Source organism: Mchenga conophoros, linkage group LG19 (assembly GCF_057382185.1).
Source record: "Mchenga conophoros isolate Kocher_MC1m ecotype Shallow Benthic linkage group LG19, M_conophoros_male_GT1.1, whole genome shotgun sequence".
Classification (NCBI taxonomy): Eukaryota; Metazoa; Chordata; class Actinopteri; order Cichliformes; family Cichlidae; genus Mchenga; species Mchenga conophoros.
The window spans coordinates 9,387,886-9,406,998 of NC_140544.1; the positions used below are offsets into that span (position 1 = coordinate 9,387,886).

Here is a 19,113-nt window from a genome sequence, read left to right on the forward strand (position 1 = left end):
GGGATTAAAGTCCTTCTTCGAGTGAAGCAAAGTATTGACCCTTTGCTCTTGGTCAATGCATACAATTAACTGAACCAATAAATGGGCGGGATTTCCAAATGATCAACCAATCACGTGAGTAATCCCCCAATTCAAACCCAGTTAGTTCCTGCATCACCCAACATTTGAAAGTGCACCATCAGTGATGCGAGTGTTGATTCATACCCACCTGAAAAGCTGAAACTCACTGGTTATTCTTGTGCAGAGGCAATTTCATAGTCTATGAAGTTCTACTGAGACGTGATTATTGCTGGTTGAAAACTTTAACCAATTCCCGCCTTGATGACTTGAAACAGTCAGCTATGGCAATTTTTGCTGGTCTCTCAGGAGACTTTGTCATTTGTTTCAATGTTAATTTCTGGCGTTTTCAATTTCCTATTTCTATCCGTTGCTTTTTTTGAGGGGAAGGTGTCTGGTATTATCAAACCCAATCAGTTCTTGCATCACCCAACATTTGACAGCACTGTGATGCGAGTGTTGATTCATACCCACCTGAAAAGCTGAAACTCAATGGTCATTCTTGTGCAGAGGCAATTTCATAGTCTATGAAGTTCTACTGAGACGTGATTATTGCTGGTTGAAAACTTTAACCAATTCCCGCCTTGATGACTTGAAACACAGTCAGCTATGGCAATTTTTGCTGGTCTCTCAGGAGACTTTGTCATTTGTTTCAATGTTAATTTCTGGCGTTTTCAATTTACGATGTCTATCTGTCATACTTATTGAGGGAAGTTGTCAGGTATTAGGAGATCTTGACAAAATTAACACAAGATGGGATTAAAGTCCTTCTTCGAGTGAAGCAAAGTATTGACCCTTTGCTCTTGGTCAATGCATACAATTAACTGAACCAATAAATGGGCGGGATTTCCAAATGATCAACCAATCACGTGAGTAATACCCCAATTCAAACCCAGTTAGTTCCTGCATCACCCAACATTTGAAAGTGCACCATCAGTGATGTGAGTGTTGATTCATACCCATCTGAAAAGCTGAAACTCACTGGTTATTCTTGTGCGGAGGCAATTTCATAGTCTATGAAGTTCTACTGAGACGTGATTATTGCTGGTTGAAAACTTTAACCAATTCCCGCCTTGATGACTTGAAACACAGTCAGCTATGGCAATTTTTGCTGGTCTCTCAGGAGACTTTGTAATTTGTTTCAATGTTAATTTCTGGCGTTTTCAATTTCCTATTTCTATCCGTTGCTTTTGTTGAGGGAAGGTGTCTGGTATTATCAAACCCAATCAGTTCTTGCATCATTTAACATTTGACAGCACTGTGATTTGCCTTGTTGACTCCCCTTGATGACTTGAAACAGTCAGCTATGGCAATTTTTGCTGGTCTCTCAGGAGACTTTGTAATTTGTTTCAATGTTAATTTCTGGCGTTTTCAATTTCCTATTTCTATCCGTTGCTTTTTTTGAGGGGAAGGTGTCTGGTATTATCAAACCCAATCAGTTCTTGCATCACCCAACATTTGACAGCACTGTGATGCGAGTGTTGATTCATACCCACCTGAAAAGCTGAAACTCAATGGTCATTCTTGTGCAGAGGCAATTTCATAGTCTATGAAGTTCAACTGAGACGTGATTATTGCTGGTTGAAAACTTTAACCAATTCCCGCCTTGATGACTTGAAACACAGTCAGCTATGGCAATTTTTGCTGGTCTCTCAGGAGACTTTGTCATTTGTTTCAATGTTAATTTCTGGCGTTTTCAATTTACGATGTCTATCCGTCATCCTTATTGAGGGAAGTTGTCAGGTATTAGGAGATCTTGACAAAATTAACACAAGATGGGATTAAAGTCCTTCTTCGAGTGAAGCAAAGTATTGACCCTTTGCTCTTGGTCAATGCATACAATTAACTGAACCAATAAATGGGCGGGATTTCCAAATGATCAACCAATCACGTGAGCAATCCCCCAATTCAAACCCAGTTAGTTCCTGCATCACCCAACATTTCAAAGTGCACCATCAGTGATGTGAGTGTTGATTCATACCCACCTGAAACTCACTGGTTATTCTTGTGCAGAGGCAATTTCATAGTCTATGAATTTCTACTGAGACGTGATTATTGCTGGTTGAAAACTTTAACCAATTCCTTCCTTGATGACTTGAAACAGTCAATTATGGCAATTTTTGCTGGTCTCTCAAGGGACTTTGTAATTTGTTTCAATGTTAATTTCTGGCGTTTTCAATTTCCTATTTCTATCCGTTGCTTTTTTTGAGGGGAAGGTGTCTGGTATTATCAAACCCAATCAGTTCTTGCATCATTTAACATTTGACAGCACTGTGATGTGAGTGTTGATTCATACCCACCTGAAAAGCTGAAACTCAATGGTCATTCTTGTGCAGAGGCAATTTCATAGTTTATGAAGTTCTACTCAGACGTGATTATTGCTGGTTGAAAACTTTAACCAATTCCCGCCTTGATGACTTGAAACACAGTCAGCTATGGCAATTTTTGCTGGTCTCTCAGGAGACTTTGTCATTTGTTTCAATGTTAATTTCTGGCGTTTTCAATTTACGATGTCTATCCGTCATACTTATTGAGGGAAGTTGTCAGGTATTAGGAGATCTTGACAAAATTAACACAAGATGGGATTAAAGTCCTTCTTCGAGTGAAGCAAAGTATTGACCCTTTGCTCTTGGTCAACGTATACAATTAACTGAACCAATAAATGGGCGGGATTTCCAAATGATCAACCAATCACGTGAGTAATCCCCCAATTCAAACCCAGTTAGTTCCTGCATCACCCAACATTTCAAAGTGCACCATCAGTGATGTGAGTGTTGATTCATACCCAGCTGAAAAGCTGAAACGCACTGGTTATTCTTGTGCAGAGGCAATTTCATAGTCTATGAAGTTCTACTGAGACGTGATTATTGCTGGTTGAAAACTTTAACCAATTCCCGCCTTGATGACTTGAAACACAGTCAGCTATGGCAATTTTTGCTGGTCTCTCAGGAGACTTTGTAATTTGTTTCAATGTTAATTTCTGGCGTTTTCAATTTACGATGTCTATCCGTCATACTTATTGAGGGAAGTTGTCAGGTATTAGGAGTTCTTGGCAACATTAACCCAAGATGGGATTCAAATCCTGCATCGGCTAATGCTATCTACCACCTGACTACCGAGGACAGTGACGTCATCAGTGAGAGACCGGTGACCAGCATCGCGGAGCATGATGTCCGAGCGGCACTGAGGAGAGTGAACACAAGGAAAGCGGCGGGGCCAGACGGCATCACCGGCCGTCTGCTGCGCTGCTGTGCTGACCAGCTAGCAGGTGTGTTCACTTACATCTTCAACGAGTCCCTGGCGAAGTCTGTGGTCCCCATATGCTTCAAAAGATCCACCATCATCCCTGTGCCCATGAACAGCAAACCCTCATCCCTGAACGATTACCGGCCAGTTGCACTGACCTCGGTAGTAATGAAGGTGTTTGAGAGGCTGCTGAAGAACATCATCTCCTCCTCCATCCCAGACACCACAGATCCGCTGCAGTTTGCCTACAGATCCAACAGATCCACAGAGGATGCCATCGCCCACGTCCTACACACCACTCTCAGCCATGTGGACAAGAAACAGGGTAACTATGTGCGAATGCTGTTTGTTGATTACAGTTCAGCGTTTAACACAATAGTGCCCTGCAGACTGTTCACAAAGCTCAGGGATCTGGGACTTAACAGCCGTCTGTGTGCATGGGTGTTGGACTTCCTCACTGGCAGAACTCAGGTGGTGAGGGTGGGCAGGTGCTTCTCCAACAGCATCACCATCAACACAGGAGCACCTCAGGGATGTGTCCTCTCGCCACTGCTCTACTCCCACTACACTTCAGACTGTGTGGCCACCCATGGCGCCAACACCATTATGAAGTTTGCTGACGACACAGTGGTGTTGGGTGCCATCTCCAACAACGGTGGTGGACTTCAGAAGGGGTCAGCACAGAGACTACAAGCCCATTATCATCAATGGAGCTCCAGTGGAGAGTGTGCAGTCCTTCAAGTATCTTGGTGTTCACATCTCCTCAGACCTGACATGGGCTGCCCACATTCAGGTCCAGAGAGCATCCTCACACAGAACATCAAATCAAATCAAATCACTTTTATTGTCACATCACATGTGCAGGTACATTGGTACAGTACATGTGAGTGAAATTCTTGTGTGCGAGCTTCACAAGCAACAGAGTTGTGCAAAATACAATAATGTAAACAAGCAAAATACAAGAATGGCTACATCTGAAACTAATAAATATATGTACAATATATAATAGTATATGCATTTCTGGATGTGTATACTAAATATTTTTCTACGTGTGTGTGTGTGTGTGTGTGTATACACATATTTTACAAATTAAATAGAGTAAACAATAAATAAAATATATAAAAATATACAGAGTTGAGACATGTGCAAAACAGTGGCATTACTGTACAGTATGGAGTGCATAATGTTAAAGTTCCAGTAGTGAAGGTGAGGTGTCTATGACGTGTTCAGCAGTCTGATGGCCTGGTGGAAAAAGCTGTCTCTCAGTCTGCTGGTTCGGGACCGGATGCTGCAGAACCTCCTTCCTGATGGAAGTAGTCTGAACAGTTTATGGCTGGGGTGACTGGAGTCCTTGATGATGACATGACATCGTGGTTTGGGAACAGCTGTGTGAAGGACCAAAAAGCTCTCCAGAGAGTGATCCGTACAGCAGAACGCTGCTGCAGGATTGCTCTCCCCCCGCTTCAGGACACCTACACCAGGAGATGCCGGACTAGAGCAGCGCAGATACTGAAGGACCCGTCCCACAAACTGTTCCAACTTCTGCAATCTGGTAGAAGGTTCCGCATCTTCCGGGCAAGGACAGAGAGACTCAAGAGGAGCTTCTATCCCCAAGCCACCCGTGCCCTAAACACACACACCCGCCCTCTCACATCATCTATAATTGACTGAGACAGGACTCTCTTCCAGACACTAAATCAAGGCACAATGTACATTTCAATTCCTTTAATTTTAAATATGTTTATATTGTCTATCCTGTAAAATAGTCAGATGTCTATTCATATTAATGTACAGAATTCACCTGCTTGCTGCTATTACTGCACATTCACCCAATGTGTGTGTGTGTGTGTGTGTGTGTGTGTGTGTGTGTGTGTGTGTGTGTGTGTGTGTGTGTATATATATATATATATATATATATATATACACACACAGTGGGGCAAAAAAGTATTTAGTCAGCCACCGATTGTGCAAGTTCCCCCACCTAAAATGATGACAGAGGTCAGTAATTTGCACCAGAGGTACACTTCAACTGTGAGAGACAGAATGTGAAAAAAAAAATCCATGAATTCACATGGTAGGATTTGTAAAGAATTTATTCGTAAATCAGGGTGGAAAATAAGTATTTGGTCAATAACAAAACAACAACAACAACAACTCAATACTTTGTAACATAACCTTTGTTGGCAATAACAGAGGTCAAACGTTTACTATAGGTCTTTACCAGGTTTGCACACACAGTAGCTGGTATTTTGGCCCATTCCTCCATGCAGATCTTCTCGAGAGCAGTGATGTTTTGGGGCTGTCGCCGAGCAACACGGACTTTCAACTCCCGCCACAGATTTTCTATGGGGTTGAGGTCTGGAGACTGGCTAGGCCACTCCAGGACTTTCAAATGCTTCTTACGGAGCCACTCCTTTGTTGCCCGGGCGGTGTGTTTTGGATCATTGTCATGTTGGAAGACCCAGCTTCGTTTCATCTTCAAAGTTCTCACTGATGGAAGGAGGTTTTGGCTCAAAATCTCACGATACATAGCCCCATTCATTCTGTCCTTAACACGGATCAGTCGTCCTGTCCCCTTGGCAGAAAAACAGCCCCATAGCATGATGTTTCCACCCCCATGCTTCACAGTAGGTATGGTGTTCTTGGGATGCAACTCAGTATTCTTCTTCCTCCAAACATGACGAGTTGAGTTTATACCAAAAAGTTCTACTTTGGTTTCATCTGACCACATGACATTCTCCCAATCCTCTGCTGTATCATCCATGTGCTCTCTGGCAAACGTCAGACGGGCCTGGACATGCACTGGCTTCAGCAGCGGGACACGTCTGGCACTGCGGGATTTGATTCCCTGCCGTTGTAGTGTGTTACTGATGGTGACCTTTGTTACTTTGGTCCCAGCTCTCTGCAGGTCATTCACCAGGTCCCCCCGTGTGGTTCTGGGATCTTTGCTCACCATTCTCATGATCATTTTGACCCCACGGGATGAAATCTTGCGTGGAGCCCCAGATCGAGGGAGATTATCAGTGGTCTTGTATGTCTTCCATTTTCTGATGATTGCTCCCACAGTTGATTTTTTCACACCAAGCTGCTTGCCTATTGTAGATTCACTCTTCCCAGTCTGGTGCAGGTCTACAATACTTTTCCTGGTGTCCTTCAAAAGCTCTTTGGTCTTGGCCATGGCGGAGTTTGGAGTCTGACTGTTTGAGGCTGTGGACAGGTGTCTTTTATACAGATGATGAGTTCAAACAGGTGCCATTCATACAGGTAACGAGTGGGGGACAGAAAAGCTTCTTACAGAAGACGTTACAGGTCTGTGAGAGCCAGAGATTTTCCTTGTTTGAGGTGACCAAATACTTATTTTCCACCCTAATTTACGAATAAATTCTTTACAAATCCTACCATGTGGATTCATGGATTTTTTTTTCACATTCTGTCTCTCACAGTTGCAGTGTACCTCTGGTGCAAATTACTGACCTCTGTCATCATTTTAAGTGGGGGAACTTGCACAATCGGTGGCTGACTAAATACTTTTTTGCCCCACTGTATGTATGTATGTATGTATGTGTATGTGTATATATATATATATATATTTTTTTTTTTTTTTTAAATTTTTAATTTTTTTCTTTTTAAAGGTGTTTCCAACTATTTACAGCACAATCAGCTGTTCTGCATCATTGTTCTGACACACACAACAAAACTATTGACTACACTACACACTAACTATGGTGCAAATCTCTCACAGTGAGGGTGTTTTTGGTTTTGTTTTTGCTCACAGGCTTTCGAGCGTTTCCTTATAAAACAATGTTTTTACCGTTTCTTCCTGCAGTAAATATAAACAACGATCAACACAATTTAAAAACTGGTATAAAGTCCACACTTTTCCCGTCAGTTGTTCCGTCTGTCCTGCTCACGTCTCCAATGGTTGTACACGTTGTCATTAACGTGTCATAGCCTGTCAACCACATTGGTTAGCTGCGTATATACGAATGTGAATCGCATCATTGGCTGGACTATGGGATACGGTGGCATCGTTCTGATCCCATATGGGAGCAGCCAGTCACTGACTCACACTGCAAAACAGAATTGTTAAAGTTTTAATTTCAATTCAGGTTAGATTTTTTTGTGCGCAACGCAGATGTTCTGTGCGCAGAGACGTGCCAGCAGTGCGCATGTGCACAGCTTAGAGAGAACATTGCATACATACATAGACCTCGATCTGGGTACTGGATTATATCTTCTTTCTTCATGACTACTGCTCACTGAATCATGGACTGTATTCACACAATCGTTAAACAATCATTTTAACAGATTAACAGATCCAGATTAGCACCGACTCCTAAGAGTTCATCTTTAGATCGGGTCTCGTCCCGTCTCTGGCAGCATCTACACACTGACCCACATAAATCCTTTAACAAATAAACCCAGTAACCAAGCAGAAGCCGTCCTTCATGGAGGCCCGTGCTGTAAGTGCCCTCAGTGAGTCTCTGCAGCATAAGGAGAGTCACTGCTGCTCCTCTTCCTCTTTCCGTTCTCTCCATCATCGTATCCGTCCGTCTGTCCAGTGTCCGTGGTTTGGTGAGAACGGGGAGTTTCTGGAAATTTCTGTCCAGGTGCCAGCACCTGTCTGACAGTCACATTCACTCTGGAGCTCTGGATGTACCTGGAGCAGACAGCCCATTCCTCCTCGGACACCGGCTCCACCACGGAGCCTTCCTGTGGTGGGGGGGTCTGGATGCTTCCCCCCGTCTCTAATGCCAGACGCCCCGGAGGTGCGGGGAGGATTCGTGGGACTGCGTGGTACAGAAGGCGGCTGGGCCCTGACATCACCATCACGTCCCCACTGTGCATGAGCATGGCTCTGGGGGGGTCCTGTCTGTGGGGGCCGCCCAGGAGAAAGATGGCTGACTGACCAAAACTGTAAAGACAACACGGAAAAACAGGGAATTCAAACATGTCCTTCGCATAACGACGGTGAAAAAACAAGCGTCCCACCTAAACGACAGCAGCGGTCGAGTGTGGTCCAGCTCCGACTCGTCCACGTGGATTCCCAGAGAAGAGTCTGATCGGTAATAGTTGAGGATTCCCGCTTCTGAGATAAAGCCAGGGAAGCCGCAGGCAGCTGTCACGTGAGCGGAGAGGAGGTGGAGGTCACGTGGGAAAGGAGTGTGACTGCTGGGAGAGTACGTCTGCAAACAGGAGGGGAGGAGTGAGATGAAGAGAAAGGGCGCCACAACAGACCGTGGCAAACGTTTGCTCTGAAACCGTCCCCGCCCGTGCTGCTGGAGGAGCAGCAGTAAAGAGGTGAAGCAGATGCTCACCTTTGTGTCCCAGTTGTAATGATAGCCCAGCGTGACCCAGCGCAGCCGCTCCAGGAGAGTCCGCGCTTCTCGTTTTCCAGCCGGAGAAGATCTGCGGATCAAAGTTTTACATATTGTGTTATTTCTTAAATCTGTAGATCTGGAACACATTGCATTGTTAAATAGTCTGGTCTGTTACTGTACTGGAGCAACTGTAACCCACATAATTTCCTTAGGGATCAGTAAAGTATGCTGATGAAATAGGTTAAAGAGGAAGACGAGGGCACACAGTTTGTTCAAAGATCCGACAGCAGCTGAGCTCCCCAAACCTGCAAACAACAGCAGACTTTAAAACAGCGCCACCTGGTGGCACTGAATTCATTAGACACTGCAGCAGTCGAGCACCAAGGATTTTCAGTAATTAAACACTTGAGTTGCTTTTTCTTGCATAAAATAGGAAACAGAGGCTCCGAGGTTTTGTTTGCACTCATAAACACTAACCCTTCCTCACTTTTTCACTTCACTCTCAGCTTTCACAGCAGAAGGTCACAAAAAGCAGCTGCTTGACACCAACGATGGCAATACGAACATCAGGTTAAAGAAACAATCTGCGCTCCTGTCAACATCAGCGGAACATCAGGTGAATGTCAGAGGAACATTTGGGAAAAATCTGAGGAACATTGGAGAAATGTCTGAGGAACATTTAGGGAAGATCAGAGGAATGTTAGAGGAATGTTGGGGGAGAAAAAGCGGCATTTTAAACGGGGTCATTTGCATAATTTGAGGATTTGGAAGAAGCGAAACGGTTTGAAAATCAGCTGTAAACTCAGAGCTCTGATGGTCTTTAGCCATGCTCAGACCGCCACCTCCAAACACGCACACATGACCAGGCGCAGATACACCCGAGCAGCTGGTGGCTGTGGTGGTGTCGCAGTGACCCCTGCTGGTAGTAGACTGTTTACCTTCATCGGGAGGTCGAGCTCCTCCTGCTGTGACCTGTGCAGCACGTACCTGTACACACCTGTGAGTCTCACCTCAGGCTGTGCATACTCTGTCCCCAGATGTCCTGAGTCTCTAAGGGGGACATGTGCATGTCCAGGTTGCAGATGTTTGGTTTCTGAGGGTAAATCTTCAGACACTGTCGGAGCCAGAACGGCTGCGTGCCGCGCAGGAACGGATCGGAGATGAAGATGAACCCTGGACGAGGAAGAGTACAGAATCATCATCATCATCATCATCATCATCATCATCCTCGTGTACCCAGAGCACTAAACTCGGTCCAGTTCATGGGCCATCTTCAGATGAAGCAGGTAACAAAGACATAAAGCAGCTCGTGTGTTCAGCAGCAGGCCACAGCAGAGTGAGCTAGACTAAAAACACTTCAGTTCCTGAAACATGGAAAAATGAGACCAACTCTCAGTAACCTGCCTCAGAGCCGGCTTCTCCCTACGCTTTACCTCACAGTACGAGGCGCCGCGAGGCAACTGTCGCTGTTATTTGGTTCTTTACAGCCGGACTGAATTGAACCAGACCGCACGCATCCAAACTTTATTTAAACTCTGACGTGAGCGTGTACCTGGGTGTCCTCGCAGGCCGAAGGCTCGCCACTCTCTGACGGGCTGTAATCCGACTCTAGTGGCTTCCACATCGCTCACCGCGGCGGTGTCGAGGTTAACTGGAACAATCTACACACACACACACACACAGTGTTGGGGAGTAACGGAATACATGTTACGTATTTAAAATACAAAATATGAGTAACTGTATTCCGTTACAGTTACCGTTTAAAAAGGTGGTATTCAGAGTACAGTTACTTTGTTGAAATAAATGGATTACACTGCGGTACTTTCCTGTTTCATTTTGTCGCGGGTCAGGACTGTTTGGGTTTTGTTTGACAGCTACGTTCTGTTGTTCCAGGCGGCAGCGTTACGGTTGCCATGGTTACAGGGCGACGCTCTCTCTCTCTCTGCGACTGTGTGTTTCCTGGGTGAGAGAGCGCCTTTTCGTTGTTGTTGTTGTTGTTGTGCTAAGCTAACAGGCAGAATGCTACAAGCATAGCTCTAAAGAATGTAGCATCATGGGCAGTGTAGTCCGTGCTGCAGGGAGAATGGACTGCCATACACGTTATGGGTCTGTGAGCGCGAGGAGGGAGAAAAAGGGGAGTGGAAAGGTACGAGTTGTCATCGAGGAAAAACAGGAGCTGGAAGCATGTAAATATAATAATAATCACTTCAGCCAAGAAGAGTGCCTGACGAGCCCAGTTGTAAGTAAGCTATTAAGACTCGACTGTACACCGTGTTCGTGTTTTCCTCCGAAAACAATAAGTTCCGTTGGAGCAGTCTTTCAACGCCTCTCTCTGTCTCTCGCAAGAAAAGTTGACCCACACAACAAAGTAGAGCTAGTTTTCGGCTACGAGCCGACAGGGACCCCGCCGTATTAGTCAGAGGTCCCTTTACTACAGTTCGGAGTCGCGGACCTTCAGTAATAGTAATAAATCACACAGCAATAGTACATTCACGTTGTTGTAAAAAGCATGATAATATATTAAGTAATCCAAAGTATTCAGAATACGTTACTGTCATTGAGTAACGTAACGGAATACGTTACAGAATACATTTTGGGGCATGTATTCTGTATTCTGTAATGGAATACATTTTAAAAGTAACCTTCCCAACACTGCACACACATCATTAGCAGACGTCAGGGTTGTAAAATCATTTTCGCTCAGGTGCTGTCTGCACCTGTTCTTCAGCAGACCTGAACCAGTCCACCTTCAAACTTCCCTCTGTGACACACAGTCATCGGTATGATCGATGAAATAATCGATCCAGGTGAGTTTGATCAGAAATGAAAGTGGACAGATGAGGGCAGGTGGAGGTAACCTGTGGAACTGTTCACTTTGTTGGTCAGAGAAGTCAAACTTCAAACTGACCCATGAAGAAGAACAAGGAGAAAGATGGCTGCTAGACGCCGGGAGCGCGCTTTGCTCTCACCTGTTCACCGGGCGCACACCTGGAAAAGTCGATGACGTCGCTAAGGTCCGGCGGGGGGTTCCTTCTCCTGTAAAACTTGAATATCTTCCGAAACGAATCCTCTCCACCCTCCACCATGGAGGCTGCCATCTTAGCCATGACGTCACTGTCTTGCACGCCCTGCTCCGGAAGTAAAAACTAACAAAAATGAAAGAACAAAACAAACAGATATTTAAACAGTTAACAGCGCGAGCGGGGAGAGACAAACTGTAACATGTTTCAATGTCACTGTGCACGCGGGTCACGGTGCTCAATCACGTGATCGAAGCTGCATTTACTGAACCTCGGAAATCATTTTTTCTTAAAAATGATTTTATTCAGAGCCTTGATCAGGAATAAGAAATAGATTACAAATAAAATGCAGACACGTCGAAATATTGGTTAAAAGGATTTGAGAGAAAAACGGAAGAACAACCAACTCTGAAAAATAAATTTGTTCAAAGTTAGGCTTGAAAGAATTCACATATTTAAACTCCTGCACCCACCAATCAGACGCTACCCAGGGCCCTGAACGCACAATTACGTCACAGGTCAGAGGGAGCAACATGGCGGCGTCCAAGAAAGTGTTCGAGGTGTTCGTGTCCAAAGTGCCGTGGACTGTGGCCACCAGTAAGTCTGCTCATTATCAATCAGTCAGGTTTGATTTTAGTGACGACATGTGACGTGTGCAGCCGATCACGCGTGTCGATTATCGTCAGGTAGATTAGCACGCGAAGAAGGGAAGAATTTAACGTGCACTAAGGTGTCCGGTAGGTCAGTCACGTGTCTGCAGCTTACCGGTGTTTTACCTGAGGCAGTTCACGTTAAAAGACTGCCCTTAATACAGGCCACGCTGATGACGTCAGAGCAGTTTTGCTTGAGTCACAGTTGAGTGATCCTCTGACTGATCCTGAGCTTCCGTCCACACTCTGAAGCACGAATAGAATAGAATATGCGTTTATTGTAACTGTGGGTGCTCCACCGCTGTGCAGGAATAAAATATAAAAAGTAGACAACAGGAATAAATAAGAAACAACAGGAAGGCCCACAGTGGAGAGCAAAGTGCTCCGAGGTAGAAAAGACTTGGTGTGAACAGTTTGTGTGTGAGTGACCTGAATGAGGAGAGCACGCTCTCAACTGAGGAGCAGTAGAAGGCCAGCAGCAGGTCCAGGTTCTTCTTCCTCAGGACACCAAGGACGTGCTGCCACTGCTGGGCCTCCTTTACCACGGCGATGGTGTTGTAGGTCGGAGGTGAGATCAGGTGTCCAGAAACCTGAAGGTGGAAACAGATTCTACCCGTCCTCCGTTTATAATGAGGGGGGAAGTGGACCTGTCTGTGCCTCCTGAGGTCCATTATAAGTTCTTTGGTTTTAAGGATGTTCAGCTTCAGGTTATTCTCTGGATCCCAGGATCAGGGAATCTGAAGGTGGTCCAGTTTGGTGTTGAGCATCCTCATGGAGCTCTTCCTGTTCTCCAGATAGCTCAGCGCTGTGTGAAGGGTGATGGCATCCTCCGTGGGGTCGAGGGAGGGGCTGGACAGGCTGTGATGTGTGAGACACTACCCACTCGAAGCACTAGATGACGGCAGATGTGAGGGGATGTGAGAGGAAGCAGGACAGGTGAGGTGCAGACACTCAGGTGTTCGGACTGACGTGTTCCTGTGTGTGTTTCAGAGGAGATGAAGGAGTACTTCGGGCAGTTTGGAGCCGTGAAGAAGTGCCTGCTGCCGTTTGTAAGTAATCATCACTGACATCACTCAGTGTCACACAGTCACATGACCTGACAGGAAGTGATCACCTGTAGCCTCACAGCCACACACATGCCTCAATTCAGCTCTGCATGTTTTTAGTGTGTCAGCACTGCCTGAGATGACGATGTGAGCAGCAGGTGGTGGCAGTGAGTGTGTATGTGTCTGCGTCTGTGTGTGTGTGCGCGTCTGTGTGTGTGTGTGTGTGTGCGTGCGTGCGCCTGCACGTCAGTGACGTCTCTGTGTGTCCTCAGGATAAAGAAACGGGCTTCCACAGAGGCTTCTGCTGGATCGGCTTCTCCTCCGAGGAAGGACTCAACAACGCTCTGCAGAAGGACCCGCACGTGCTCGAGGGCGCCAAGGTAAGACCAATGTCACCAAAGCAAGGGCTTCTGGGTAATGGAGTCGCTGTGGTCTCTTTGAAGCAGCAGTGGTCAAGTCAGAAAACCTCTGTGCTCCTCCGATCATCTGGATTAAACCAGATCACTTTTATGATGTCATCTTCTGCACGTTTGCAGAAGTTTTGCCTCTGATCGCTCAGTGTCCCCGCCCTCACAGACGGTGGCTGTGGCGCTGAAGGTGTGAGATGTTCTGACTGTTTGGTGTGTTTCCAGCTGCAGGTTCAGAGGAACAGACGCCCGTTCGCAGGACAGAAGTCGGACAAAGACGCCGAGTACGACTGATGCTCCGAGGATGCGCTGCTCTTCTTCTCTCCGTGCTCCGGCTGCCTGCTCGGGCCGGCTTCACACTTCCCGTTTGATCGTCGTCACTGAATTGGTGACCGAGCCGTCAGTCATCTTGTTATTTATTGTCAGCCGCCGTGCTGGACTTCCTGTTGCAATGTGAAACCGTTCATGCCGAGCTGTACAGAAAAAAGCCAATAAAGACCAAACTAAACTCCATTTGCCTCATGGTTCTATTGTCAGGAAAGACTTCCTCCTTCACTTTAGGAACAAAATGAAGGAAAAACTTTGAACAGACTTCTTTTAAAATAACAAAGCAGAGGAAGTCCACACAAAAATGTAAAACGACAAAGATTTTAGTTTTTACTTTTCAATAAAAACCAAACTGAATAGAAACACGTCCATCCTGATGAAACCGCACTTGTCTTTAAAGCAGTTTGCTCCACACTGAGCGAACATCACAATCCAAACACTCAAAATAAAAGACCTGGGCCCTGTGCTTCGTACATCGCTTACTACATCCAAGATCAAATGAAACATCCAAGATCAAATCATCGCGCTAACCGTGAGCTCGCTAATCCGGTTCCCCGAACACACCTGCTGTTGACGATTAGTACAGCTGGATGAAGTAATGTGCGATCACTGGGTGCCGTAAAAGGGGCTACGCATCGATAGCAGAAACAGTGATCGGCAACCCGCTGATTGGTCGGCGAAAATGGCGAAGGAGCGCGCTCGGTATTTTTCGGCAGCAGAGCAAGAACCCTTGATTGAGGGATTTCAGGAGTTTCAGAGTTTAATTAAAACGCAAGGGAACACTGCAAAGGCTGCAAAAGCAAGGAGAGAGGGCTGGCAGAAAGTTGCTGACAAATCAAACTCGTAAGTAATTTAATAATAATAATAATAATGGAGTGGATTGATATAGCGCTTTTCAAGGCACCCAAAGCGCTTTACAATGCCACTATTCATTCACTCTCACATTCACACACTGGGGGAGGCAGCTACAGTTGTAGCCACAGCTGCCCTGGGGCAGACTGACAGAAGCCAGGCTGCCATATTGCGCCATCGGCCCCTCTGGCCAACACCAGTAGGCGGTAGGGTAGATTTATCATATCACACCATATTATCCAATATTATATTACATTATATTATATTATAATATGTTATATTATATCCCCTTTCACATTAGAGCCACAACAGGACCCACTAGAACATGGGAACAAGTAAAAGTGAAATATAAGAATATTCTACAGAATGGTAATATTTATCACTTATATTGCTTTTCGTCTCTTGGAAAGAGACCCTGAAATAATCTGTTTGTTTGTTTATAACAGCAACCAAGAAAAGGGCAGAGCAAAAAAAAAGACAGGTGGTGGTCCTGCACCCCCTCGTCAACAAGTTGGTTAAGTGAATAATACCCTCACGGGAAAATCGATATCTCTCTATGAGCACACTGTCGCGCTGAGCTAAAGGATCCTGTCTGTCCCGCAATATACGCTGAATTCTGAGGACTCTCCTTATCAATCTTGCACCTTCCGCAATGGGTTGCTCGCGTAAACGGACAGGACATGACTGCGACAGACTTCCCAAATCCACCTTCGCTTTTATAGCCGTGGTCTCTCATCTTGATTACACGAAGTAATTTACAATTACTACTCTAAAATATGAATTACATCTGTAATAATCACATACATGTAATAGAATGTTAATAGTACATTTCCCTTTTTTAGGGAATGACCTGTATGTATCTGTGTGACATCAATAAAAGGATCAAGTGCTGCATTATCTTTAGTTACATTGATGTTATTTATTTATGGTGAAACAGTGGTGGAATATCGCTGTTGCTTTCGTATGAATGACGCGGACATACCTGCGTGGCCACGATCTAATCCTGTTTACATAAAGTAAACCTGCTCCCCAGCAGGTTTACGCTTACGGCTCTGTTGCTATGACAGCAAGTCCCGGATGGGCTTCGGGGAACCGAACGATCCAGGATCACGCGAAATCGTCAACAATCTAATCCAGCTAACTCACTTAGCGCGGTACGAAGCACAGGCCCCTGCATTCAGAATCTGACCTCATCATTCTGAGTTTGATTGTATTTGGTAATGATCTGAATCATGATGCAAGACACAGTACATTTCATGTTAAATGCAGGCAAAACACTTTAAAAGTAACTGAGTAACTTTGTTACTTTTTGCATGTTGTTAAAAATACAGTAAACAAAAAGAAAATGAACGTTTCTCAGGACTGTGTGATCTGCAGCAGAGCCAGAGTGAGGCCGGATGCAGTAAAGCACTTCCTAACGCTGTGTCACTGCATCATTTCATGTCTGGCACTGATCACCACCTGCACTCATGTATATATCTTTCTACGTAGCACTCTTAATTCTTATTCTCATGTATATATCTCATGTATATCTCATGCACATATCTTTCTTTCTACATAGCACTTTAATTCTTATTGTTTGCACTGAAGCACCGCAGCAAATTCCTAATGTTGCAAACCTCAACATCTGGCAATAAACCCATTCTGATTCTGATTCTGATTCTGATGAAAACATCCACACATTCCTGATGTCGGATTATTTTTATTTCCACACATGAAAAATGAGGTCAGCTCATCATCATCATCATCATCATCACCACATCGGTCGGTCGTTGTGTTCAATAAAAAGACAAATGTGCACATTAAATGAATATTCTGCATGTTAATAAAGAATCTGAAACTACATTTCCCATGATGCACAGAACAGCCGACTAACCCTGCAGATAGAATCTGAAGGGGTGGAGCTTCAGGTCAGAAACTACAACAAAACGTCCTCACGCGCAGCTTCAGAGTCTGTTTTTACAGCGCCGGAGGATCTGCTGGACCAGCACGGCCCGGCCTGGCCCAGGTTCAGGGTCAGCGCGGCTGTCCCAGCAGGCCAGCTTTAGCCGCCAGAGCCTCGTTCTGCTGGATGTGATACTCCTGGAAACGCATGGAGATCCTCTGAGTCATCTTCAGGTACTTCTGCAGGCACGACTCGGAGCAGCTCGACTGAAACACAAACGGCTGTGAGGATTTTATCCAGATGTTCCTTCACTCACATGTTTCTGTCATCCAATCATCTTTTTTTTTTACCTCCTCGGGCTTCACGTCTCTTGTGGTGAAGTCTCGGACGCAGTCCATGAAGCAGTTCTCCGTCACCTTGTTGTACGTCCCCAGAAACTCCTTAAACTGAACACAGGAAACAGACACAGCTCAGAAAACTGCTGCAGAGCAGCAACTCAGCAAAACAATCTGAGAGACGACCGAGAAGGATCCGAGGTTCAGGTCTGGGAAGAAATTTCCTCAAACAGGTTTTAACCTCCATCCTCTCGCTGCTTCAGGCACGCTCAGTTTTACTGATGCAGTCAACAGTTTTGGTTTTCTTCAAAGTGCTCCAAGACTGTGAAGCTGCTCTAAAGAGCCAAGGTGGGAGCTCAAATGTATTAACTCAGACCTGCGTGTGCGACAGAGGCTTCCTGCTGCAGGTTAAAACGATCAGAGCGATGCCACTGGATCAAAGCTGTGACTTTTAGTTTAAAGAACTTTTCTCATTAATGTATGAATTCAAATGTTTCTTCCGCTGAAAACGTCCAGGTCAACCGACGGGGCGACTTTTGGGATTATGATGTCATAATAAAAAAACTTTCAGATAAATTCCTTTTGTTTTTTTCAGTCTTTTTTAATTGTTTAAATACTCAAATGTTTGTCATGCTTTCCTCAGACTCTGCTGTTTTTACGTTTATTTACTTTTTAAACCATTTCCTGTATCACTTGATTTTGTACGAAGTTAACTTCTTAAACTTTATCTTTTGACCTAAAATGTTTTTCTTACTTTTTCCATATCTAAATTGTGATTCGGTTGTATTTTCTTGCTTTATACTAATCTTATTATTTCAAATTAAAATATATAATATGCAGAGCTCTAGACTAACTTTTTAAAGGCGCACCCAAATTTTTCAACCGCATCGCTTAACACTGCAGTTTTACATGTGCACTTTCTGTTGCACATAGATATACATCTATATCTATATCTCCACACATTCTCACTCCAGTATTGGTCCCAATAAGCTGCCACAGTGTTCTGGCATTGACGGTATTTGAGTTTGTTTTGATTGATTCTATTTTTATCTATTTATTTTTACCTACGGTTCTGTCGCTCTCTCCTGTTTTGTCCCTCACAGGCCTCCTTGCTGTATAGTTCAGTGCGGGCTTTCTATGGACCCTGGAGGCCACAGTAACCGGACTTTGTGCCTCTGAATTCTGAGCCTCTTTTCTCAGAGTCGACATGAAAACTCTTGGGGTCACTTACCTGTTTGATCTGGTCGGACTCGGACACCTGGACCGCCATGATTCGGACTCTGTGGGAGGGGAAACAGGGCGACAATTAGCAGTAATGCTAACATACCAGACTCCATTCATAAATCCTCCATTTTAGCGCACTTCGTGGTCCGCCTCTTTTAAAGCTCCTCCGGCGCTCACGTGTTATTCTTTCAATGTGACCTTACAGGTGTACCGTTCAGCTTAGGTTGGCTGGTTTAGTAACGCTTCAGATAGCAGAGGTTACCCGGGCTTTAGTGACATGATGAACAAACCTACCTGATAAAACAGCACTTTAAACGGACTGCTGCTGCTAACGGCTAGCCCGGTTAGCGCCTTGTTCCCGCCCTCTGATGAGGGTCCCTCTGTTCTCCTGGAGATGTTCTTCTTCAGCCTCCCGAGCAGCAGCGCTCAGTTTCCCTTTACAGCAGCAGGAGGACAGTTTTTCACCAGAGCTCCGAGCTGCCTGAGGGGAACCTCCGAGTGACGGACTGAAGGACGCATGCGCACAGAGCAGCAGATTCTCTCCGATATTTTTGCGATTTTTCATGTAAATTAAAAAAATAAACACGTTCAACATGAGGCTAAAACTAAGCTTAATATTCAGTTATTAAAATCAATAATTTTATTAAACTCAAAACACGAATAAAAATTTATATTTGAGAGAAAAATGTGACGAATGTTCAGGTGAGGAGAACGAGCGCAGCAACAAAAGGTTCCTGCTGGAT

At 45.0% G+C, this 19,113-nt stretch overlaps 3 protein-coding genes and 7 non-coding genes across 10 annotated transcripts; 8 read left to right on the forward strand and 2 right to left on the reverse strand.

Annotated features, from left to right (window-relative positions):
• Positions 1-232: 232 nt before the first annotated feature.
• LOC146551718 (U4 spliceosomal RNA) lies at positions 233-370 on the forward strand. The gene has a single exon (XR_014890097.1). It is a non-coding gene; the product is annotated as a U4 spliceosomal RNA (small nuclear RNA).
• A 185-nt stretch (positions 371-555) lies between these two features.
• LOC146551719 (U4 spliceosomal RNA) lies at positions 556-695 on the forward strand. The gene has a single exon (XR_014890086.1). It is a non-coding gene; the product is annotated as a U4 spliceosomal RNA (small nuclear RNA).
• Positions 696-1,044: 349 nt separating this feature from the next.
• Positions 1,045-1,184, forward strand: LOC146551720 (U4 spliceosomal RNA). The gene has a single exon (XR_014890088.1). It is a non-coding gene; the product is annotated as a U4 spliceosomal RNA (small nuclear RNA).
• A 393-nt stretch (positions 1,185-1,577) lies between these two features.
• On the forward strand, positions 1,578-1,717 carry LOC146551721 (U4 spliceosomal RNA). The gene has a single exon (XR_014890098.1). It is a non-coding gene; the product is annotated as a U4 spliceosomal RNA (small nuclear RNA).
• Positions 1,718-2,058: 341 nt separating this feature from the next.
• On the forward strand, positions 2,059-2,196 carry LOC146551722 (U4 spliceosomal RNA). Its single transcript, XR_014890091.1, has one exon. It is a non-coding gene; the product is annotated as a U4 spliceosomal RNA (small nuclear RNA).
• Positions 2,197-2,381: 185 nt separating this feature from the next.
• LOC146551723 (U4 spliceosomal RNA) lies at positions 2,382-2,521 on the forward strand. The gene has a single exon (XR_014890090.1). It is a non-coding gene; the product is annotated as a U4 spliceosomal RNA (small nuclear RNA).
• A 349-nt stretch (positions 2,522-2,870) lies between these two features.
• On the forward strand, positions 2,871-3,010 carry LOC146551724 (U4 spliceosomal RNA). Its single transcript, XR_014890087.1, has one exon. It is a non-coding gene; the product is annotated as a U4 spliceosomal RNA (small nuclear RNA).
• Positions 3,011-6,775: 3,765 nt separating this feature from the next.
• Positions 6,776-11,868, reverse strand: LOC146551725 (nucleic acid dioxygenase ALKBH1-like). The gene is made up of 6 exons (XM_085257708.1): positions 11,594-11,868; positions 10,177-10,285; positions 9,635-9,797; positions 8,622-8,712; positions 8,296-8,489; positions 6,776-8,218 (listed from the first exon to the last, which is right to left on the reverse strand). Exons 1-6 carry the CDS (start codon positions 11,729-11,731, stop codon positions 7,777-7,779), a joined length of 1,137 nt encoding a protein of 378 aa, XP_085113834.1. The 5' UTR covers positions 11,732-11,868; the 3' UTR covers positions 6,776-7,776.
• Positions 11,869-12,138: 270 nt separating this feature from the next.
• slirp (SRA stem-loop interacting RNA binding protein) lies at positions 12,139-14,260 on the forward strand. Its single transcript, XM_085256914.1, has 4 exons — positions 12,139-12,241; positions 13,285-13,343; positions 13,613-13,720; positions 13,973-14,260. The coding sequence occupies exons 1-4, from the start codon at positions 12,178-12,180 to the stop codon at positions 14,039-14,041; spliced, it is 300 nt and encodes a 99-aa protein (XP_085113040.1). The 5' UTR covers positions 12,139-12,177; the 3' UTR covers positions 14,042-14,260.
• Positions 14,261-16,612: 2,352 nt separating this feature from the next.
• LOC146551727 (mitochondrial import inner membrane translocase subunit Tim9) lies at positions 16,613-18,891 on the reverse strand. Its single transcript, XM_085257951.1, has 4 exons — positions 18,665-18,891; positions 18,378-18,426; positions 17,162-17,257; positions 16,613-17,077 (listed from the first exon to the last, which is right to left on the reverse strand). The coding sequence occupies exons 2-4, from the start codon at positions 18,414-18,416 to the stop codon at positions 16,943-16,945; spliced, it is 270 nt and encodes an 89-aa protein (XP_085114077.1). The 5' UTR covers positions 18,417-18,426; positions 18,665-18,891; the 3' UTR covers positions 16,613-16,942.
• Between the last annotated feature and the right edge of the window lie 222 nt (positions 18,892-19,113).